At 47.9% G+C, this 25,320-nt stretch overlaps 1 protein-coding gene and 1 pseudogene across 1 annotated transcript; one reads left to right on the forward strand and one right to left on the reverse strand.

Annotated features, from left to right (window-relative positions):
• Positions 1-894, reverse strand: LOC137348688 (zinc finger protein 16-like). The gene is made up of 2 exons (XM_068013946.1): positions 826-894; positions 1-695 (listed from the first exon to the last, which is right to left on the reverse strand). The coding sequence occupies exons 1-2, from the start codon at positions 892-894 to the stop codon at positions 9-11; spliced, it is 756 nt and encodes a 251-aa protein (XP_067870047.1). The 3' UTR covers positions 1-8.
• Positions 895-11,065: 10,171 nt separating this feature from the next.
• The window catches only part of LOC137349166 (zinc finger protein 850-like), a 79,721-nt pseudogene continuing 65,466 nt past the window's right edge, over positions 11,066-25,320 (forward strand).

A 25,320-nucleotide genomic window follows, 5' to 3' on the forward strand; every position in this document is an offset into this window, starting at 1 on the left:
CCGTGCAGTCACTTGTGAACTCGCTGGTGTGTCAGCAGGTGTGCTAACTGAGCAAATCCCTTCCCACACTCAGTGCAGGTGAACGGCCTTTCCCCAGTGTGAACACGCTGGTGTATCACCAGGTCGGATGACTGAGTGAATCCCTTCCCACACACGAAGCAGGTAAATGGCCTCTCCCCAGTGTGAACTCTCTGGTGTCTGTTCAGGGTGGACGAATGAGTGAATTTGTTCCCACACACAGAGCAGGTGAACGGCTTCTCCCCAGTGTGAACTCTCTGGTGTCTGTTCAGGGTGGATGAATGAGTGAATTTGTTCCCGCACACAGAGCAGGTGAACGGCTTCTCCCCAGTGTGAACTCGCTGGTGTGTCTGCAGGTGGGATGACTGAGTAAATCCCTTCCCACACTCAGAGCAGGTGAACATCCTCTCCCCAGTGTGAACCCGCTGGTGTCTGATCAGATCATTTCTGCTTTTAAAGCTCTTCTCACAGTCAGAACATTTAAAAGGTCTCTTATCAGTGTGAACAAGTTGGTGTTCAGTGAGGTGGGCTAATCGAGTGAATCCCTTCCCACATGTGGAGCAGGTGAACGGCCTCTCCCCAGTGTGACTACGTCGATGAATTTCCAGCAGGGATGGAGATCGGTATCCCTTCCCACAGTCCCCACATTTCCATGGTTTTTCTGTGTCCTTATATCTCTCCAGGTTGGATGATCAGCTGAAGCCTGGTCTACACACAGAACACGTGTACGATTACTCCCCGCTGTGAATGGTGTGATTTTTTTTTTCAGGCTATATAACTGGTTAAAGTGCAGTGGAACACTCTCACTCTGGTGGGTGTGTGCGTCTCGGTGCCTTTCCAGTCACACTGATGTTGGAAATCTTTTCCCACAGACATTTCTCCTTCCACATTCAAAGGCCGATGATATTCAGGTCCTGATGAATCGAGACAAATGTTTGTTTTGAGTTTCCTGTCTGCAAATCCTTTCCTTTCTCACACCCTGTAAAAGGAGTTTACAAAAGTCATCACTGAAAGTAAAGGACAGAAATTCAGAACAGACAATTCTAGTTAATCCGGAACATTCTTTCGTCTCTTGTTTCCCCTAAATATGTGATCCATTCAAACTAAAAGAAGCCAAAATAAGCAACAAAGTCTGAATAAAAGCAAAATTCTGCACATGCTGGAAATCTGAAATAAAAACAAAAAGTGCTGGAAATACTCAGCAGTTCTGGCAGCATCTGTGGAGAGAGAATAAGAGTTAAAGTTTCAGGTCTGTGACCTTTCATCAGAACCGTCAAAGGTTAGAAATGTAAAGACTTTAAGCAAGTCAAAGTGTTGTGGGGTGCAGGGCGGAATGTGGTGGGTGGAGGAACAACAAAAGGGAAGGCCTTTGATAGGGCAGTGGGCAGGAGAAATTAAATGTTATATATGTGTGAAAATAAATATATGAAAATAAATGACATGAGGAAATACTTTTTCACCCAGAGGGTGGTGGGTGTCTGGAATTCACTGCCAGGAACGGTGGTGGAGGCAGAAACCCTCAACCAATTAAAAAAGTACCTGGACATGCACCTGAAGTGCTGTCACCTGTGAGGCTATGGACCAGGTGCTGGAAAGTGAGATTAGATGGGGTGGCTAGTTTTTTTGGCCGGCAGGGACACAATGGGCTGAATGGCCTCCTTCTGTGCTGTAATTTTTCTATGGTTCTATAGAAGCAAAAGGCAAAGGGAGTGCTAACAGTTGTAGTAAAAGACAAAACATTTGTCCAGAGAGAGTGTTAATGGCAGAATAATGAACAGCTCTGTCCGAAAGCAAAAAGCATGAAAAATAGGTTTCAGACCTGCACAAAAAGCAATCAAAATGGGGTGTATGGCCTGAAATGGTTGAACTCAATGTTGAGTCCAGAAAGCTGTAAAGTGCCTAACGCAAAGAGAACCTTCCCAACTAAACCAGAATGTTATTACTAGGGTCTGTGAGACACGCTGTAACCTAAGATGCCCACCGGCCACAGGAGGTCAAGTGTGTTCCTTCTCCAGGGCCACCCGGCAACAGACAAGACCATGGACGACAGGCTGACAGCTAGAGTCACCCCCCCACCCCAACGTGATCCCCGCACATACTGGACCTACACATTGCTGTTTTAACCAGGCCCAAGAGCAGGTCCAGGAGAAGATCCACCTCCCTCCACACCGAGCGACCAAAGATTAGGAGCATGGGCTAAAGTGCAACTAAAGGTCGAGCAGTTGCCCCTTCAGGGAACTATACTCTCTCACACTGAATATATACATGGCCCATGGACTCATCCAGGCTGAAAACATCACTTGTCGGGAGTGGGTGAAGCTGCTGAAATCCCTGTTTGATCTCCCCGGCACTAGGACCCAGGAGGGAAACAGGGACCCTGAAGCCCCGCCCACTGTGCCCTCACCAAGATGGCTGCCCTGGCGCCCAGTGCCTTCGCTCCGCCGGGCCTGTCACCGCGGGGTGAACACGGGGTCTGTGACCTCAGGCCGACCCCGGGTGTTTGTGAAGCTTCCCGGCCCACCCACGGCTCCAATTCCTCCCCTGCGCCCACAATCTCCTCCCGCCTCCCGAGCCGCCTGTTTCCGCCTCAGTCGGTCAGTGTTTCTGGTTTTTTTTATTCCTGGTCTCCCTTCAGTCGGGGAACTTAGTCCCTCCTTTTAATTTATTATTAGGTTCAAACAGGGCCTGTCACCGGGAGAAGCCCCGCAGCTGCCGCCCGGCTCGGTGCAAACGCGGGACCCGGGGCTTCTTATCGGGGGCTTGCGGCCTCCCCGCCGGCTCTCACCCGCTGCAAAAGCGTCTCCAGCACTCGCACGGCTCTGGCCACTGTGACACCGCGCGTGCGCGCTGACCTTCCAATCTGCCGTTGGACAGCTGAAGCCCCGCCCACTCATTGCTTCCGGGCAGCGCATGCGGCCTGCCGTCCATTGCCCCTTATAAAGATGGCGGCCGTTAACGCGGGGTGGGGGTGGGATATGTCACTGGCAGCGGTCCCGCTGGCGCCCCGCCGGACACACACGTGACCACAGGCGGACCAATGGTTTTCTCTCCTGGGCACCGGCGCAGTAGGGAACAGGGACCTGAAGCCCCGCCCACTCGGTGATCCTGCTCCAAGGTGGCGGCCGGTTACCTGGGCCTGTGACCGGGAGAAGCCTCGCTCGGTGCAAACCCGGGAGCTGCAGCTTATTCATCGGCGTTTAGGAAGCCTCCCCTCCCCTCCCTCCCTCCGCCGCTTACCGGCTGCAGCTGCGACTCACAGGAATATATTAATGACAATAATAATGATTTGTAACAGTTTAGTTTATAAATTAAATCCTGTTTCTCTCATTGTTTTTCCCAGCTCAGATTCACGGCCTCATTTGTTTTCTTCCTCTGAGACCCTGAACTCCCTCTGGACAGGGTCATGTTACCCAGAGCTGAGTGATTGTCCTGGGAAACAACAGGAGGAAGCTCCGAGGCCGGAGGACCTTTGTCAGTATTTTGTTTTCCTGGAATTCCTATTCTGACTTTCAGACATTTCAGTGTCAGGTGGACCAGGTGTTCAAAGGACATTCATTTCCATCTTTCCTTGCCTGTCAGTTAAAGATACATAATGAGGGGGCAAAATCAATCTCTGTATCTATTTGTGACATTTAGAGGGGAAAACTCTCACCTTTCTGCACATTTAGTAATGAACCATCCTTTCAGTTAGTGAGTCACATTCTGTATGGGGTAGATGCCTGGTGGCTTCCGCCTTTAAAATTCTCACCCTCTTGTTCAATTCCCACCAGGGTCTCGCCCTTCCCCATCTCTCTGCGACCTCCGACAACTCTCTTAATAAGGAGAAATGGTTTCCAGTGTCCGAAGGGTCAGTAGGCAGACAACACAGATTTAAGGTAACTGACAAAAGGACCAGAGAGTGCATGAGGGATAACATTCTGCAGTGAGCTGTTACGATGTGGAACACACTGGCTGAAAAGGTGCTGGAAGCAGATTCAAGAGTAACTATCAAAAGTTTATTTCCCTCCAGCGCCTATCGAATTCCCTTTTGAAATCATTAATCATCTTTGCTTCTATCACCCTTGTAGACAGCGGGTTTCAGGTCCTTACCACTCACAACATAAAAAAGGTCATCTTTGGCTCAAAACTTGAATTCTATGTTTCCTGGTCCTTGTACCATCAGCTAATGGAAACAGCTTTTCTTTGTCAACCTTATGTAAATCTGTCATTATCTTATACAGCTCTATCAGATCTTCCCTCCATCCCCTTTGCTCCAAGGAGAACAACCCCAGCTTCTCCAAGCTCACCTTGTAGCTAAATTCCCTCATCCCTGGAACCATTCTGGTAAGCCTCCTCTGCACCCTCTCAAGGACCTTCACATCCTTCCTAAAGTGTGGTGACCAGAAATGGACACAGTACTCCAGTTGTGGCCACACCAGAGCTTTATAAAGGTTCAGCTCAACTTCCCTGCTTTTGTCGCTCCGCCACCGACGCATAGTGGCAGCAGTGTGTACCATCTACAAGATGCACTGCAGCCACTCACCAAGCCTTCTTCAACAGCATCTTTCAAACCCGCGACCTCTACCATCTCGAAGGACAAGGGCAGCAGATGCATGGGAACACCACCACCTGCAAGTTCCCCATCAAGTTGTGCACCAGACTGCCTTGGAACTATATCGCCGTCCCTTGACTGTCACTGGGTCAAAAACATGGAACTCTCCTCCTAACAGCACTGTGGGTGTACCTAACCCACATGGACTGCAGCGGTTCAAGAAGACAGCTCACCACCACTTTCTCAAGGGCAATAAATAATGGCCTTGCCACCAACACCCAGATCCATTGAAAGAATATCTCTATTTATGAAGTCCCTATCCCATATGCTTTGCTAACTACTCTCACAGCATGTCCTTCCACCTTCAAAGATCTATGCGAATGAACCCCAAGGTCCCCCTCTCACTGCACGTTCTTGTGAACTGTGCTATTAAGTATATATTGCGTCTGCCTATTCCTTCTGTCAAAATGCATCACCTCCCTATGAAGTTTGTATTTACTGGAATTAAGAGGATTAAGGGGTGATTTGATCAAAGTTTTCAAGATATTAATTGGAACTGATAGTTTCTCTCTCTCTACCCTATTTCCCTTGGTTGGGGAATCTAGGACAAGGGGACATGGTCTAAAACCTAGAGCCAGACCTTTCAGGAGGGAAGTTAGCAAACATTTCGACACACGCAGGGTGGGAGAAATTTGGAACTCTCTTCCACAAACAGCAGTTGATGTGAGATCAATATTAATTTTAAATCTGGCATTGATAGATCTTTGTTAACCAAAGGTATTGAGGGATATGGGACAAAGGCAGGTATATAGAGTTAGGTCACATCAGCCATGATCTCATTGCCTGGTGGAACAGGCTCGAGGGGCTAAATGGCCAACTCCTAGAATCATAGAAACTTACAGCACAGAAGGAGGCCATTCAACCCTTTGTGCTTGTGCTGGCTCTTTGAAAGAACAGTCGTGTTTAGTCCCACGCACCCACTTGCTGTTTGTAAGCCTGTAAGTTCCTCATTCTCAAATACCTGTTCAACTCCCTTTTAAAATGACTGATAGAATCAAGTTCCACCACCTGTTCAGGTGGAGCGTTCCAGATCCCCACAACTCTCTGTTGGTGCAGAAACTGCTGAACTCAGTGTTGAGTCCGGAAGGTTGTAAAGTGCCTAATTGAAAGATGAGCTGCTGTTCCTTGAGCTCCCATTGAGCTTCATTGGAACAGTGCAGGAGGCCGAGGACAGAGAGGTCAGAGTGGGAGTGGGACAGAGAATTAAAATGGGAAGTGATCGGAAACTCATCATGCTTGCAGACTGAACGGAGGTGTTCCTCAAAGTGATCACCCAATCTGCGTTGCTCTTCCCAATATAGAACAGACCACATCATAAGCAGAGAATATAATAACAGCAGAATCCAATCCGTACAGTCACTTTTGAACTCGCTGGTGTCCCGTCAGGTTGGATGACTGAGTGAATCTCTTCCCACGCACAGAGCAGGTAAACGGCCTGTTCCCAGCTCAAGACGGGTAACTGAGTTCCTTCTCAGTTGACGCATTCCACGGTTTCTCCCCAGTATAACTGCGCTTATGTTTCAACAGGTCAGATGATCAGCCGAAGCCTCGTCCACACACACAACCTGTGTACCGTTTCTCCCAGCTGTGACCGGGGCTTTTTGCTTTCATGTTCAAAGGCCAATGATGATCAGCTGCTGGTGAATCGAGTGTTTGTGTCAGATCTTGATGTGATGTTTAATTTGATTTTATCTGTTACAATTCAGTGGGAAGTAAACAGTAACAGTAACATATACCAGCACGTTCAGGAGAGATGGTGAGAAAGCCCCTGTGTGCAGAGTGAGAATAAAATCAATGTCTATAAATCATCTAATCCCCTGTAAAAGGAGTTTAATGTAGTCATCACAGTCAGTACAAGATAGAAATTCAGAACAGACAATTCTAGTTTCTATGGAACATTTTTTTCCTCTCTTGTTCCCCCAAAGTTGTAAATCCCCATCCCAGACACTCTCCCTCCTCCCTGTGCTGAAATCCAAACCCATGGCACCATCTGCACCATTTCTTTCCTCCACTGTCAGTTTTCTCCCTCCTACTCTTGACTGGATTCAGTTCTCCAGCCCCCTGTGTGCAGAGTGAGAATCAAATCAATGAGTCAATGATTTTCTCTCCTGGTCACTGGGACCCTGAAGCCCCGCCCACTCCGTGACCTCACCAAGATGGCCGCGCACGCGCTGTGCTCCATGCTGCACCAGGATGGCAGCCTGTGCCCTCACTCCCTCGGGCCTGTCACTGCGGGGTAAACATGGGGACTGTGGGCTCTTATACGAGGCCTCAGACTGACCCCAGGTGTTTATGAAGCTTCCCAGCGCACCCACGACTCCAATTCCTCCCCTGCGCCCACGACCTCCTCCCAAGCCACCTATTCTGCCTCAGTCCACCTCCATCACCCGCACTGCACATGCTCAGAGTGCAGTTCAATCTTGCCCTGGCACCCTGGGCATCGGAAGTCATTGATAGGGGACTTCCTGACCCAGGTGTCCTGGGTAATTAATCCACCATTGAAAGCTACAATTGTTGAATGGATGATTATTTTTGTGTTGTCCCATAAAGATTGGGGCTGAAGGGACAATAAACCAAACTATAATAAATTATACAGATACCTGGGCTGAAAGGCGTGCTACCCGACCCGAACGCGACAAGTGTCAGGTTCGGGTTGGGTCGCTCTTCCGGGTCCGGCTTTCGGGCTCGAGTTGGGTCGGACACACACAGTAAGTATTACATTTTGCTGTGCTGGGAAGTTGAGTTTAGTGAGTGTCAAAAGTTGAAAAGCCCACCTGAGCTGGGAGTCTGCAGCTCAGGAATCGGAAGGCAGGTAAAGTGAACATTCCAGTGGTCGGTTCGGGCGCGGGAAAAAAAAAATGGAGGGACTCGGGTCGGGCTCGGGTCCGATGTGGTTCTGTCAGGTTCGGGTCGGGTTTTGTTTCCCTGACCTGAGCAGGCCTTTACCTGGGCCAAGTTTTCATAATTTGCAGACGACACCAAATTGGGTGGTAGAACTAATAATGTGGAGACGGCACTGAGATCCAGGAAGACATAAACAGGCTGGCAGACTGGACAGATAAATGGGAAATGAAATTCAACATAGTGAAATCGGAGTTGGTTCATTTTGGGAGGAGGAATAAGGAGGCCAGTTATTGGTTACAATGTAAGAAATTAAAAGATGTCCCTGGAGAGGATGTTGCTATCCAGCAAGACTGAGCAGGCTGGGGCTCCTTTCTCTGGAAAAGAGAAGATTAGGAGGAGATCTGATAGAGGTCTTTAAAATTATCAGAGAGTCAAACAAGGGGCCAACAATATAACAATAATATAACAATAGGATATTTAGAGGTCAAATAGAGAATTTCTCTACTCAGTGGTGAGAACGTGGAACTTACTGCCATGTGAAGTAGTTGAAGCAGATAGCAATGATGTGTTTAAGGGGAGGCTCAATATATTTATGAGGGAGAAGGGAATTGAGGGATATGGGGGAAGGGTGAGAAAGAGGTAATTAGATTGGGAGGAGGCTTATGTGCATTATAAACACCAGCACAGAATAGTGGGGCTGAACGGCCAGTTTCTGAACTGTAATTCTGTTATGTACAGCAGGGTGGATTAAGATTTAATCCTACAGGCCCAGGGTAGATTAGTGCTTGGGTTCACACGATCCAGGGTGGATTAATGTTCGGGTTTACAGGACCCGGGGTGGACCAATGCTCGGGTTTACGGGACCCGGGGTGGACCAATGCTCGGGTTTACGGGACCCTGGGTGGACCAATGCTCGGGTTTACGGGACCCTGGGTGGACCAATGCTCGGGTTTACGGGACCCTGGGTGGATCAATGCTTGGGTTTACGGGACCCGGGGTGGATCAATGCTAGGGTTTACGGGACCCGGGGTGGACCAATGCTCGGGTTTACGGGACCCTGGGTGGATCAATGCTCGGGTTTACGGGACCCGGGGTGGATCAATGCTCGGGTTTACGGGACCCGGGGTGGATCAATGCTCGGGTTTACAGGACCCGGGGTGGATCAATGCTCGGGTTTACAGGACCCGGGGTGGATCAATGCTCCGGTTTACAGGACCCGGGGTGGATCAATGCTCCGGTTTACAGGACCCGGGGTGGATCAATGCTCCGGTTTACAGGACCCGGGGTGGATCAATGCTCCGGTTTACAGGACCCGGGGTGGATCAATGCTCCGGTTTACAGGACCCGGGGTGGATCAATGCTCGGGTTTACAGGACCCGGGGAGGATTTATCTTTTCTCACAGACAGAACAGATAAACCCTTTTCTTTTCACATTCAAAGGTCGACGATATTCCACTCCTGATGAATTGAGTCAAATCTTGACGTGATGCTTGGTTTGAGTTTCCCATCTGCAAATCCTCCCCTTCTAAGTCACTGTAAAAGAAGTTTCAAAAGCCATCATTATCAGCCCTTACCAGTCTCCATTTCTCCATCCTTTAGAGTCGCTCCTTGAGCAGTCTCCATTTCTCCTCCATTTAGAGACGCTCCCTGACCAGTCTCCAGTTCACCTCCATTTAGAGACGCTCCCTGAGCAGTCTCCATTTCTCCTCCATTTAGAGACGCTCCCTGACCAGTCCCCATTTCTCCTCCATTTAGAGACGCTCCCTGACCAGTCTCCAGTTCACCTCCATTTAGAGACGCTCCCTGACCAGTCCCCATTTCTCCTCCATTTAGAGACGCTCCCTGACCAGTCCCCATTTCTCCTCCATTTAGAGACGCTCCCTGACCAGTCCCCATTTCTCCTCCATTTAGAGACGCTCCCTGACCAGTCCCCATTTCTCCTCCATTTAGAGACGCTCCCTGACCAGTCCCCATTTCTCCTCCATTTAGAGACGCTCCCTGACCAGTCTCCATTTCTCCTCCATTTAGAGACGCTCCCTGACCAGTCTCCATTTCTCCTCCATTTAGAGACGCTCCCTGAGCAGTCTCCATTTCTCCTCCATTTAGAGACACTCCCTGACCAGTCCCCATTTCTCCTCCATTTAGAGACGCTCCCTGACCAGTCTCCATTTCTCCTCCATTTAGAGACGCTCCCTGACCAGTCTCCAGTTCACCTCCATTTAGAGACGCTCCCTGACCAGTCCCCATTTCTCCTCCATTTAGAGACGCTCCCTGACCAGTCCCCATTTCTCCTCCATTTAGAGACGCTCCCTGACCAATCTCCAGTTCTCCTCCATTTAGAGACGCTCCCTGACCAGTCCCCATTTCTCCTCCATTTAGAGACGCTCCCTGACCAGTCTCCATTTCTCCTCCATTTAGAGACGCTCCCTGACCAGTCTCCAGTTCTCCTCCATTTAGAGACGCTCCCTGACCAGTCTCCATTTCTCCTCTATTTACAGACGCTCCCTGACCAGTCCCCAGTTCTCCTCCATTTAGAGACGCTCCCTGACCAGTCTCCAGTTCTCCTCCATTTAGAGACGCTCCCTGACCAGTCCCCATTTCTCCTCCATTTAGAGACGCTCCCTGACCAGTCTCCATTTCTCCTCCATTTAGAGACGCTCCCTGACCAGTCTCCAGTTCTCCTCCATTTAGAGACGCTCCCTGACCAGTCTCCATTTCTCCTCTATTTACAGACGCTCCCTGACCAGTCTCCATTTCTCCTCCATTTAGAGACGCTCCCTGACCAGTCCCCATTTCTCCTCCATTTAGAGACGCTCCCTGACCAGTCTCCATTTCTCCTCCATTTAGAGACGCTCCCTGACCAGTCTCCAGTTCACCTCCATTTAGAGACGCTCCCTGACCAGTCCCCATTTCTCCTCCATTTAGAGACGCTCCCTGACCAGTCCCCATTTCTCCTCCATTTAGAGACGCTCCCTGACCAATCTCCAGTTCTCCTCCATTTAGAGACGCTCCCTGACCAGTCCCCATTTCTCCTCCATTTAGAGACGCTCCCTGACCAGTCTCCATTTCTCCTCCATTTAGAGACGCTCCCTGACCAGTCTCCAGTTCTCCTCCATTTAGAGACGCTCCCTGACCAGTCTCCATTTCTCCTCCATTTAGAGACGCTCCCTGCCTCTCCTGGATTTTGGGACAGTCTCTGCTCTTTGTTGAGATTCGGGCCGGAGGGAAGCGGTGGAAGCCGCGGCTGGGGGTTGATCTTGTTGTTTGTTGTGATCTCGCTGTTTAGATTGTCTCCTGGCTCCACACTCGGTGTGTCTGCAGCCTGCGAGCCCCGGGCTTTATTAACCCGCCTCCCTCTCACCTGCTGGAACCGCGCTCTCTGCCTCAACTCCTGCAGACCGCGCATGCTCAGCTTACACCACCCGCCCGTCTGATTGACGGCAGCTCAGGACCAATAGGAAGAGGGGGCGGGGCTGGAGGGCGGAGCGGGTGGTGGATCCTCCAACCTATCGGAGCGAGTGAGGGGCGGGGCTCCCGGCAATAGCAATCTTGCTATTGGTTCGGAGCCGCCGTCAATCGGTCGGCCATTTTGAGCTGCCAGGTCAGAGCGTCAAGTGCGCAGGCGCAGACCCAGTGTTAGTGATGGAGAAGAGCTTTTCGGTCGCATCTGCAGTCGGTAAGCGGTGGGTGGGGAGGCTTCAGAAATACCCGGTGTAGGCTTCGACACCCCCATCTAGAAGCTCCCGGTCCCGCGTTTGCACCGAGCGGAGCGGCAGCTGCGGGGCTTCTCCTGGTGACAGGCCCGGGGTTAACGGCCGCCAGATTTCCAGCTCTTTTGGAGGAATTAAAGATTAATAAAGTGTAACATCAAAGGAGAAAACTTTAAAGGAAACTGAGCTCAGTTATAAAGGGGCCTGGGGGAGGGAGGAACCATTTGGGACACAGCACAGGGCAGGAGGTCCCCCCTCCCCCACTCCCTGGTTCCACAAAGACTCCCCTTGGACTGGGCCACACCTGGGCAGGGCTGGCTCAAGGTGCAGGAAGCTGCAAGCTGATAGGCTGAGCTGTGGACTGGGAGGTTTGACTGACAGGCCTGGGGAGGGGGATATCAGGGCAGGTACACACACTGCTCCCCCTTTTCCTCCTGGGATGTTTTACTGGAGTCGTGTTGCTGAGTGTGTCTAAACTCTGTCTCCCTATCCCGGTAATGTCGGTGGATTGGAGGTTGCTGTGAGTGTTGGACTATGTTGCCTCTCCTCAATCTTCCTCCTTCTTCCACTCTGAGTTCCAGGCTCCGGCAGCTCGATGCACCTGAAACGTTAACTCTGTTTCTCTCTCCACAGATGCTGCCTGACCTGCTGAGCATTTCCAGTATTTTCTCCTTTTATTTCAGATTTCCAGCATCTACAGTGTTTTGCTGCTTTTTGTGAGCGATAACTGAGTAGAGAAACACGGACTGGTCAATTGAGAGCCAGTTTGTATAGGAGTGGGTGTTGCTCAGAAGGTGGTGGAGGCAGGGTCATTGAATATTTTTAAGGCAGAGGTAGATAGATTATTCTCATTAGGCAAGGGAATCAAAGGTTATCGGGGGTATGTGGGAGTGTGGAATTCGAGACAGAAACACGTCATCCATGATCTTATTGAATGGTGGAACAGGCTTGAGGGGCTGAATGGCCTCCTAATTCATGTGTTTGGTCATATGGATGTGGAAGTCAGTCCCTGACCTGTATAAGTCTTTTTTGTTGCATCAGTTTGAGCTGGAGTAAAGATGGAGGAGAAGCTGTTGGGTTTAACCCGAAGTACTTATGAGCTCAGTCAGGCCCAACAATTTCCAATGTGAGACTTTCAGGGGAGGTAGATTCCGGAGGAGATAAGATTGCTAAATGGACACCAACTACGCACGGTGAAGGGCATGGACTCAAAGGGCAGAATGGTGTCCTTCTGTGCTGTAAATGACTGTATGACTCTTAAGAATATTGTTTTATTCAAAAGTATTTCTGTGGAGGCTTTTAATCCATTTTACATATACAGATTTTTTTATCTTCATTCTTGGGATATGGGTGTCACTAGCCAGACCAGCAGATATTGCCAATCCCCAGTTGCCCATTGAGATGGTGATGGTGGGCCTTCTTCTTGAACCGCTGCAGTCCGTGTGGTGAAGGTGCTCCCACAATGGTGTTAGGGAAGGAGTTACAGGATTTTCACCCAGTGATGATGAAGGAACGGTGATATATGTCCAATTCAACAACAACTTGTATTTATGTAGCACCTTTAATGTAATAAAATGTTCCAAGGTGTTTCACAGGAGTGTTTATAAAGCAACATTTGACACTGAGCCACATATGGAGATATTCGGGCAGATGATCAGAGAGGTGGGTTTTAAGAAGTGCCTGAAGCACGGAAGGTGAGGGAGAGAGGATTTAGAGTCCTAGAGAGATGCAGCACTGAAACAGGCCCTTTTGGCCCATTGAGTCTGCGCTGACCATCAACCACCCATTTATACTAATCCTACATTAATCCCATATTCCTGACCACATCCCACCTTCCCTCAATTCTCCTACCACCTACCTATACTAGGGGCAATTTACAATGGCCAATTTACCTATCAACCTGCAAGTCTTTGGCTGTGGGAGGAAACCGGAGCACCCGGTGGAAGCCTACACGGTCACAGAAGAACTTGAAAACTCCACACAGGCAGTACCCAGAACTGAACCTGGGTCACTGGAGCTGTGAGACTGCAGTGCTCGCCACTGTGCCGCCTACAATTTCTGTATCTTATGGAGTTGGAAGCTGAAGACACAGCCACGAGTGGTGTAGCTATGAAAATCGGGGATGCTCAAATTGCCAGAATTAGATGAGCCCTGATCTCTCGGAGGGTTGTAGGACTGGAGGAGATTATAGAGATAGTGAGGGGCGAGGGCATGGAGGGATTTGAAAACAAGGATGAGGATTTTAAAATTGAGGCGCTGCTTAATGGGGAGTCTGTGTAGGCCAGTGAGCACAGTGGTGATGGGTGAACAGGACTGGGTTTGAGTAAGGACACAGGCAGCAGAGCTTTGGATGATCTCAAGTTTACAGAGGGTAGAATGTGGGAGGCCGGCCAGGAGTGTGATAGAATAGTCAAGCTGAGAGGTAACAAATATATGGATGTAAGTTTCAGAGGCAGATGAGCTGAGACAGTGGCGAAGGCGTGTGATGTTACTGAGGTGGAAATAGGCGGTCTGAGTGATGGCGCTGATATGCAGTCGGAATCTCATCTCGGGGTCAAATATGACACTAAGGTTATGAACAGTCTGGTTTCGCCTCAGACAGTTTCCAGGGAGAGGGATAGAGTTGGTGACTAGAGAGAGGAATTTGCAGCAGGAACTGAAGACAAAGGCTTCAGACTTCCAGTATTTAATTGGAGGTAATTTCTGTTCATCCAGTACTGGATGTCAGACAAGTCAGGATGGTGTGTGACTTGGAGGGCAACTTGGAGGTGATTGGTGTTCACATACACCTGATACCCCGGTCCTTATCGATTAAGGAAGTTGAGGGTTTGGGAGGATCTGTCAAAATTCTGGTCGAGTTGCAGATATATAAAATACCTCCCCTCTCCCTGCCCCTCTCCCTCTCTCTGTCTCTCCATAGAGGGCAGAGTCTTGTGTAGGTGACAGGTTCTCTTCCCTGAAGGACATTAGTGAACCACTTGGGGTCGAACGTCAATCCAACAGCTTTCATGGTTGCTCAGTGCCGGACCCATAAATTACCAGATTCATTCAGCTCCATTTCACAACCTGTCTTTGTGTTTTTGTGAGTTCTCTCTCACTTTTTTTTTTCTGTTTTAAATCAATTTCACGGGGTTTCAGAAGGGGAGGAATTGCTGCCGTGAAGTACAAAGCAAACGTCAGATCAGGATCTGAAGGAGTCGCCCAATTTATCAGAACCCGAATATCACCGGATTTTGAACGTGAAAGGAAAAAGCAGCGATCACAGTGGGGAGAAACTGTACACGTGTCCTGTGTGTGGACGAGGTTTCAGCCGATCATCTGGCCTGTCAAAACACAAGCGTAGTCACACTGGGGAAGAAACCACGTAAATATGGGGACTATGGAAAAGGATTGAATTATTCAGTTGAACTGGAAACTCATCCACGCAGTCACACCCTGGAGAGGCTGTTCACCTGCTCCGAATGTGATTGACTCATTCATCCAACCTCAGTGAGGTCACACTGGGGAGAGGCCTTTTAAATGTCCATTCTGTGGGAATTGCTATAAATGTTCTGCTGAACTGATGTCCCAACAACGTGTTCACACTGAGGAGAGACCGTTCAGGTGCTCTCACTGTGGGACTGGGTTCAAGCGATCATCTGATCTCACTGTACACCAGCGCATTCACACTGGGGAGAGGCCGTTCATCTGCTCCGAGTGTGGGACGGGATTCACTCAATCATCCGATCTGTTGAGACACCAGCGAGTTCACAGTGGGGAGAGGCCGTTCACCTGCTCAGAGTGTGGGAAGGGATTCACTCGGTCATCCAACCTGCTGGCACACCACCATGTTCACACTGGGGAGAGGCCGTTCACCTGCTCCGAGTGTGGGAAGGGATTCACTCGGTCATCCGACCTGCTGACACACCAGCGAATTCACACTGGGGAGAGGCCGTTCACCTGCTCCGAGTGTGGGAAGGGATTCACTCGGTCATCCGACCTGCTGACACACCAGCGAATTCACACTGGGGAGAGGCCGTTCACCTGCTCAGAGTGTGGGAAGGGATTCACTACCTCATCTGACTTGCTGAAGCACGAGCGAGTTCACACTGGGGAGAGGCCGTTCACCTGCTCAGCGTGTGGGAAGGGATTCACTCAGTCATCCGACCTGCTGATACACCAGCGGATTCACACTGGGGAGAGGCCGTTCATCTGCTCAGAGTGTGGGAAGGGATTAACTACTTCATCTGAGTTGCTGAAACACCAGCGAGTTCACACTGGCGAGAGGCCGTTCACCTGCTCACTGTGTGGGAAAGGATTCACTACTCCATCCCATCGGCTGACACACCAGCGAGTTCACACTGGGGAGAGGCCGTTCACCTGTTCAGAGTGTGGGAAGGGATTCACTCAGTCATCCAAACTTCTGAAACACCGACGAGTTCACAAGTAACTCAGGGATGAGAAATTTCTGTCACATAGCAGATTTACAACCTTGGGGTTTCGGAAATCCACCATTGGCTTCTCCCTTTCCAGCCTTGACCAAAAGACTGGCCTTAAAAAAAAAAATGAAAATGTCAGTTCCCTGCCAGTTCTGATTTTTGTGTATACAAAGTGCTGCCTTTCTCCAAGCCTACACAATAGTTATGATTTTCAGCTCACCTTGCTGTTAAATGCAGCTGCCACTGCACCAATTGATGCAGTAGAACAGGAGCCAGAAGTGTTCATCACTGTTGGGATATACAGCTGTCCATTGGACCTGCCGCATTGTCACAGGGCCATGACCAAACTTTTGAGCCTGATTTGGGGATGATGCAACAGAACCTCAAACTTGTTACTGTAGAGGTCGTCATCGGCTGTCCCTCGATTCGAGGATGACGTTTACTCAAGGTCGTGAGTTTCTGCCATGGGTCTTCAGGTCACTGAACAGGCTGATTCTCGACCTGCAGATCTTTGGTCACATGGGGCAGGACGTCCCAGCAGGTAGTGGGACCCGGAGTGCAGGATTTGCTTCCTAGAGGTACAACACTAGTCTCATTACTTTTCCACTGTCGCTCGCAAGATCTGGTACAATTTTTACGTTGCTTAATATTTGGACCCTTTGTGAGGAAAACCACATTTTTAATTAGTTTTCATTAAGATTATAATGTGAACTGCACAGCAAACAAGATTATTTTAGTTTAGAATCTTTACAATGTGACTAATTATTTTCAATTATAAAATCTACTATGAGTCATGATATTTAAAAACAAGCATTCTATGTACAGAGGCGACACATTTGCTAAAGTTAATAAGGTTATTTTCCTCTTTTGTGCTTGGAGGTAAATAATTGTCCAAAAGAAAATTGGGTCGGGAGTATCACATGCTCCTAACAGAATGTATGTGATATTCCTGTCCATTTAAGTTTATGGACAGCAAATTGGACAGGCTGTATAACTGGTATACAATCCTCCCTACCTGGTTTTACTTTCTGCTTCATTCAGGTAATTATGTCAGAGCACAAAATAAGAAAAATGACCCTACTTATGTTCAAGTTTCTGGATTGTCAATGTCTCTGAAATGTTTACTTTTTATTAATTTATATACCTACTGATTTGTGCACATCACTTACCAAGGTACCAGAACGTGCCATCTGGTATGTTTATACATATATTGCTTTCCATTAAAGTTGACACATCTTCACAGAACACCTTTTACATGAACAAGCTATAAATAGACAGAAGCAGGACATTGAGAACATGAAGCTCTGTAAAACCAATTATCAGCTGTCAGGTAAGTCTCATGAAATTGTATTCTGAGTACAGAGCAATTTTATTCATTACAGATGCAAAATTGTACAAAATTACCATTACTTAACCAGTTTGCTTCAATAACAGTGCTATAATTACATGATTCATTGTCAAAAAAAAAAATCAGACCTTTTGGTCTTTGGCCACTAATTTTCAGACCTTTTGGTCTTTGGCCACTCTCACCCCTGTATTACTTGTTTTTGTGAAATACTCTCCCTATTAGTGCTGAACTACTGGATAACTCTGATTATATTTCTATGTGTTTATACATGTCTATAAAGTGTCTGTGTGCCCAGATTTAACTAGGTTGTGATTTGTAACCAATAAATGATGTTTTGGGCATGACTTGTAGTCTGGTATCTTGGTGATTTGTCAAGAAAGATTTAATTCACTCACTCAGCAGCTTGAGAGGAACCAGACTGAGGTTTAATGAACATTAGAAATAGGAGCTGGAGGAGGCCATTCGGCCCTTCGTGCCTGTTTTGTCATTCACCAAAATCATGGCTGATCTTCTACCTCAACTCCACCTTCCCGCACTATCCCCATATCCCTTAATTCACTCAGTACCCAAAAATCTATCAATCTCAGTCTTAAATATACTCAACGACTGAGCATCCACAGCTCCCTGGGGTAGACAATTCCAAAGATTCACAACCCTTTCAGTGAAGAAATTTCTCCTCATTTCAGTCCTAAATGACCGACCCCTTATCCTGAGACTGTGACCCAGTGTTCTAGATTCCCCGGACAGGGGAAACATTTTCTCAGCATCTACCCTGTCAAGTCCCTTAAGAATTTATTATGTTTTAGTCAGATCACCTCTCATTCTTCTAAACTCCAGGGAATATAGGCCTTGTCTACTCAATCTCTCCTCATAGGAGGAGATGGATCATAGTGGGGAGTGCTGTAGCAGAGTGGTTATGTTACTGAACTAGTATTCCAGAGGCCTGGACTAATGATGCAGGGACATGAATTCAAATCCCACCACAGCAATTCAGGGATTAAATCTCAATCAATTAAAAAAATTAGGGATTAAAAATCTAGTATCAGTAATGGTGACCATGAAACTACCAGATTGTCTTAAAAACCCACCCGGTTCTCTAATTTCCTTTAGGGAAGGAAATCTGCCGTCCTTACCCGATCTGGCCTACATGTGACTCCAGACCCACAGAAATGTGGTTGACCTAACTGCCCGATGAAATGGCCTAGCAAGTCACTCAGTTATATTCAAGGAGGTGACTCACCACCACCTTCTCAAGAACAATTAGGAATGGATAATTTTTTAAAATTTATTTATGGGATGTGGGCCTCGTTGGCCAGGCCAGCATTTATTGCCCATCCCGAATTGCCCTTGAAGGTGGTGGTGAGCTGCCGTCTTGATCTGCTGCAGTCCATGTGGGGTAGTAACACCCACAGTGCTGTTGGGAAGGGAGTTCCAGGATTTTGACCCAGCGACAGTGAAGGAACGGCGATATAGTTCCAAGTCAGGATGGTGTGTGGCTTGGAGTGGAAGTTGCAGGCGGTGGTGTTTCCATGCAGCTGCTGCCCTTGTCCTTCTAGGTGGTAGAGGTCGCTATTTTGGAAGGTGCTGTCTAAGGAACCTTGGTGCACTGCTGGCCTTTCCAGAGATGCTCACATTCTGTGACTAAACAGAACAATCGCCTCATTCCATGATCCAGAATAGTGAACCTTCATTGCATTCCCTCAAGGGCAAGTATGTCCCTTTTTAGGTTAGGAGACCAAAACTACACACAGTGCTCCATAGAGTCAGAGTTATATAGCACAGAAACAGGCCCTTTGGCCCATCGTGTCTGTGCCAGCCATCAATCACCTAACTATTCTAATCCCATTTTCCAGCACTTGGCCCGTAGCTTTGTATGCTATGGCGTTTCAAGAGCTCATCTAAATACTTCTTAAATGTTGTGAGGGTTCCTGCCTCTACCACCTCTTCAGGCAGTGCGCTCCAGATTTCACCATTTTTCCTCAAATCCACTCTAAATCTCCTGCACCTTACCTTAAATCTATGCCCCCTGGTTATTGACCCCTCCGCTACGGGAAAAAGTTTCTTCCTATCTATCCTGTCAATGCCCTTCATAATTTTGTATACCTCAATCAGATCTCCCCTCAGCCTTCTCTGCTCTAAGGAAAACAACCCTAGCCTTTTCAGTCTCTCTTCATAGCTGAAATGCTCCAGGCCAGGTGACGTCCTGGTGAATCTCCTCTGCACCCTCTCCAGTGCAATCACATTCTTCCTATAGTGTGGTGATCAGAACTGTACACAGTACTCCAGCTGTGGCCTAACTAGCGTTTTACACAGCTCCATCATAACCTCCCTGCTCTTATATTCTATGCCTCGGCTAATAAAGGCAAGTATCCCATATGCTTTCCTAACCACCTTATCTACCTGTGCTGCTACCTTCAGCGATCTATGGACAAGTACACCAAGGTCCCTCTGACCCTCTGTACTTCCAAGGATCCTACCATCCATTGTATATTCCCTTGCCTGGTTGGTCCTCCCAAAATGCATCACCTCACACTTCTCAGGATTAAATTCCATTTGCCACTGCTCCGCCCATCTTAGCAGCCCATCTATATTCAGATGGGGCCTTACCAATGTCCTCTATAAATGCAGTAAGACTTCTTTACTCTTCCACCCCAATTCCTTTGTACAAAAGCTAACATACCATTTGCCTTCCTAATTGTTTGCTGTACCTGCATGTTAACTTTCTGTGATTCGTGTACAAAGGCACCAGGTCCTTCTGAATGTAAACATTTCTCAGTCTCACCATTCATTAAAAAAAAACTGACTTTTAAAAATATTTTACCTATCAAAGTGGATGACTTCACTCTTTGCCACATTGTATTCTCTCTGCCATGTTCTTGCCCACTCTATCTCTCTGCAGCCTGTTTGTGTCCTCCTCACTGCTTACTTTCCCACCTCACTCTGTATCATCAGTAAACCTGGATACATTACACTCAGTCCCCTGTTACAGACAGGTAGGAAATGGGGTGACTGGCTTCCACTTTTCACCTCCCAACTGATCAGATAGTGTTTTTGTTAAACTAGTGTTTCAGCCCCTGAGTATGTCAAGGGTCAACTATACAGACCAATGATAGGTTTTCTCGAAGGTTTAAAGAAAGACAGATAACTATTGTTTCCACAATAAATGAACTGTTTGCAACCTTCACCCACTCGCATTCACACACATAAAGAGAGATAGAAAGGAAAAGGTAAGATGAAATTAAAGTCCCAAGTGATTGTAAGAGTTTTGTGGCTTGCAAATACCTGTTGCATCGTCTCGGGGGGGGGGGGGGCAAGTCTTTTCAAAGATGCAGGCCTGGATGTTTTAGTCTTGAACTTGCTGAAGTGTTTCAGACTTCTGGTTTACTTCCGCCGGTGGGGAATTCAAAGTCACCTTGCAATTTCTCTCTGCCTCAGTTGTTTAAAGATGGTTTGAAACTGTTTTTGCAGACAGGGCACCTTTGCTCAGCTGGTCGGCCTCACAGCTTCTCTGGCTGGAAGTTTGGCCTTCAGTCTCTCTCTATCTTTATCAGAAAAAGTTTTATCAGCTTGGTTTCGGTCAAAGAATACCCTCCCCTGCAGGGTTCATACAATGTCTTTGAACGTGCACCATTGTTAAAAATGGGGTTTGAAGATGGCTCATCATGATACCGTGGTGTCAGGTCACACCTATTATTTTGGTTTTGAATCCACAGTCTCCCTCTCTGCCAGGGTCTTTGATAACTTAATTGTTGAAGATAGGAGCTGCTTTGCTTTGAATTGCCTGTTTCCCATTTTAATGTCTTCCCAGGACTGGACCAGATGTGATGATGGGTTTTGGTCTCCAACAGCCCAGATGTATTTTATATTACAGGAGGGGAGTCACCTGACCCCTACCCAATCTTGTCTGCTGCAATGTGTCCATGTTTTGGAGTTTAACTCACCAGTTCATTTTTTATAGTTCATAACTGCTCCAGTTCACTTCATTTTTCATCCTTGCTGCTTCTGTGAGTGTAACAGCTGAATCTGGCTGGGTTCAATTCTACACTCACTGGTTCCCCTCTCTCTCCTCCCCTGAAGGTGCTGACTCTGACTGGGTTCAGTTCTACACTCACTGGTTCCCCTCTCTCTCCTCCCCTGAATGTGCTGACTCTGGCTGGGTTCAGTTCTACACTCACTGGTTACTCTCTCTCCTCCCCTGAAGGTGCTGACTCTGGCTGGGTTCAGTTCAACACTCACTGGTTCCTCTCTCTCTCCTCCCCTGAAGGTGTTGACTCTCTCTGTGTGTACGTGCTCTCTCCCCCTCCTCTGACACTCTGGCCCCCCCTGTCCATTGTAACATCTCCCAGTTCTGTTGATGGGCTCTCACTGACCACTCTCCATTTCTCCTTTTTATGCAGATGTTCCCTGATCGTCGACAGTTCATATAATCATACAGCAGAGAAGGAGGCCATTCGGTCCATCATGTCTGTGCTGGCTCTCTGAAAGAACTATACAATTAGTCCCACTCCCCCACACTTTTCCCAAACCCTTGGAAAATTTCCCCTCTGAAGTTTTTATCCAATTTCCTTTTGAAAGTTATTATTGAATCTGCTTCCTCCACCCTTTCAGACAGTGCATTCCAGATCAGAACAACTCACTGTCTAAAAACATTTCTCCTCACCTCCTCCCACTGACTTTATCGGTCAATTATTTTAAATCTCTGTCCTCTGGTTACTGACCTTCCTGCCAGTGGAAACAGTGTCTCCCTCTCTACTCAATGAAAATCCCTCATCATTTTAAACATGTCTATTAACCTTCTCTGCTCTCAGGAGAACAATCCCAGATTCTCCAGCCTCTCCAGAGAACTGAAACCCCTCATCCCTGGTATCATTCTAGTAAATCTCCTCTGCACCCTCTCCGAGGCCTTGATGCTTTTCCAAAGTCAGTTGCCCAGAACTGGACACAATACCCTAGTTGAGATCTAACTATTAGTGATTTATCTCACCAAAGCCTTTGACCTCGTCAGCAGACGTGGTCTCTTCAGACTACTAGAAAAGATCGGATGTCCACCAAAGCTACTAAGTATCATCACCTCATTCCATGACAATATGAAAGGCACAATTCAACATGGTGGCTCCTCATCAGAGCCCTTTCCTATCCTGAGTGGTGTGAAACAGGGCTGTGTTCTCGCACCCACACTTTTTGGGATTTTCTTCTCCCTGCTGCTTTCACATGCGTTCAAATCCTCTGAAGAAGGAATTTTCCTCCACACAAGATCAGGGGGCAGGTTGTTCAACCTTGCCCGTCTAAGAGCGAAGTCCAAAGTACGGAAAGTCCTCATCAGAGAACTCCTCTTTGCTGACGATGCTGCTTTAACATCTCACACTGAAGAATGCCTGCAGAGTCTCATCGACAGGTTTGCGTCTGCCTGCAATGAATTTGGCCTAACCATCAGCCTCAAGAAAACGAACATCATGGGGCAGGATGTCAGAAATGCTCCATCCATCAATATTGGCGACCACGCTCTGGAAGTGGTTCAAGAGTTCACCTACCTAGGCTCAACTATCACCAGTAACCTGTCTCTAGATGCAGAAATCAACAAGCGCATGGGCAAGGCTTCCACTGCTATGTTCAGACTGGCCAAGAGAGTGTGGGAAAATGGCGCACTGACACGGAACACAAAAGTCCGAGTGTATCAGGCCTGTGTCCTCAGCACCTTGCTCTACGGCAGCGAGGCCTGGACAACGTATGCCAGCCAAGAGCGACGTCTCAATTCATTCCATCTTCGCTGCCTTCGGAGAATACTTGGCATCAGGTGGCAGGACTATATCTCCAACACAGAAGTCCTTGAAGCGGCCAACATCCCCAGCTTATACACACTACTGAGTCAGCGGCGCTTGAGATGGCTTGGCCATGTGAGCCGCATGGAAGATGGCAGGATCCCCAAAGACACATTGTACAGCGAGCTCGCCACTGGTATCAGACCCACCGGCCGTCCATGTCTCCGTTATAAAGACGTCTGCAAACGCGACATGAAATCGTGTGACATTGATCACAAGTCGTGGGAGTCAGTTGCCAGCATTCGCCAGAGCTGGCGGGCAGCCATAAAGACAGGGCTAAATTGTGGCGAGTCGAAGAGACTTAGTAGTTGGCAGGAAAAAAGACAGAGGCGCAAGGGGAGAGCCAACTGTGCAACAGCCCCAACAAACAAATTTCTCTGCAGCACCTGTGGAAGAGCCTGTTACTCCAGAATTGGCCTTTATAGCCACTCCAGGCGCTGCTTCACAAACCACTGACCACCTCCAGGCGCATATCCATTGTCTCTCGAGATAAGGAGGCCCAAAAGAAAAAGAAGGCAGAACCTCCTTGCCTCTGTACTCTAGGCTTCTATTTATAAAGCCAAGGATCTGGTTTGCTTTTTAAACAGATTTATTAATTAATCTGTCCTGCCACATTTAAAGGTTTGTGTACAGGCACTCCCAGGTCTCTCTGATCCTACACTCTGTTTAAAATTGTACTATTTAGTATATATTGCCTCTCCTCATTCTTCCTACCAAATTGCATTACTTTGTACTCTTCAGCATTAAATGTCATCTGCCGTGTATCTGGCCATTGCACCAGTCTGTCAATATCCTCCAGAGATCTGGTATCATCCTTCTCAATGTTTACTACCCCTCTGTCATTTACAGACACTCTCTGACCGGAATCCATTTACAGACATTTCCTGACCAGATCCAATTTCTCCTCCATTTACAGACGCTCCCTGAGAGTTCCCAGCTCTTGCCGTTCCTCCAGGAGTTTGCCGTTTACACTGCGCTTTCCAGCCAGGGTGATCCTGGGAGCCGCTCCCCCCGGGGTTTATTAACCCCCTCCCTCCACACCTCTTACCTGGAAGCTCACAATGCCCGGCTGATTGATGGCACCTCCCAACCAATAGAAAGAGCTCCCACAAGGAGGGGTGGACAGGCACACTCACCAGACACGGCTATGAACTCATCATAAATCCAACACCCCGATTTCTGTTTTTGTCATCCTCTTTCCATCCATTCTGCTGCCTGGTCCTTCACTCCACACAGCCCGATCTCGGTCACCTTGCAGATTGTACAGACTGCAATGGATAGCAAGCTGGTGACAAAACAGAAAACAGAGAGTAGGGGTTAAGAGTAGCTACTCAGACTGGCAGAAGGTGGGAAGTGGTGTTCCACAGGGATTGGTGCTGGGATCACTGTTATTCACCATTTACACAAACGATTTAGACTCGCGAATCAGAAGTGCAATTTCAAAGTTTGTGGATGACACCAGACCAGATTGGGAGATGGAGTTACTCCTGAGGAAAACTGTGATAAAATGCACACAGACATCAGTAAACTTGCAGAATGGGATTGTAATTGGTAAATGAATGTCAATATAGATAAATGTGCTGTGATGTATTTTGATAGGAAGAATAAGGAGGCCACAAACTACTTGGAAAATAAGAGTCTAAATGGGGCAGAGGAGCAAAGGGATCGAGGGCACAGATACACAAACCAATAAAAGTAGCAACACTGGTTAATAAGGCCGTAAATAAGCAAATGAAGCACTGGGATCATTTCTAGAGGGATAGAATTGAAAAGAAGTGAAGTTATTTTCAACTTGTATTGAACCTTGGTTAGATCACACTTGGAGAACTGTGAACAGTTCTGGTCTCTGTATTATAAAAAGGATATGGAGGCACCGGGAAAAATGCAAAAATGATTTACAAGGTTGATCCTGGAACTGAGAGGATATGTACTTATCAGGAAAGGCTGAATCGGCTGGAGCTCTTTGCTAGAGATAATCTGATCGAAGTCTTTAAGATTATTAAACCACTATACAGGTGGACATTTATTTATTAAGAGATACAACACTGAAACAGGCCCTCTGTGCCGACCATCAACCACCCATTTATACTAATCCTACACTAATCCCATATTCCTACCACATCCCCCTACATTTCCCTACCTATACTAGGGGCAATTTATAATGGCCAATTTACCTACCAACCTGCAAGTCTTTGGCATGTGGGAGGAAACCGGAGCACCCGGTGAAAACCCATGCAGACACAGGGAGAACTTGCAAACTCCACACAAGCAGTACCCAGAATTGAACCCGGGTCGCTGGAGCTGTGAGGCTGCGGTGCTAACCACTGCGCCACTGTGCCGCCCAGCGAGAAACTGTACCCACTTGTGGGGGATTCCAAAACTAGAGATGATAAATATCAGTCACAAATAAATCCGGTAGGGAATACAGGAGAACCTTCTTTACCGAAGAGGGAAGAATGTGGAATGTGCTACCACAGGGAGTAGTTGAGGTGAAGAGCAGAGATACATTTAAGGGGAAGCTAAATAAGTACGTGAGGGAGAAAGGAATGGAAGGATATGCTGATCGGGTTTG

This window comes from Heterodontus francisci, chromosome 34, assembly GCF_036365525.1.
Source record: "Heterodontus francisci isolate sHetFra1 chromosome 34, sHetFra1.hap1, whole genome shotgun sequence".
In the NCBI taxonomy this organism is placed as follows: Eukaryota; Metazoa; Chordata; class Chondrichthyes; order Heterodontiformes; family Heterodontidae; genus Heterodontus; species Heterodontus francisci.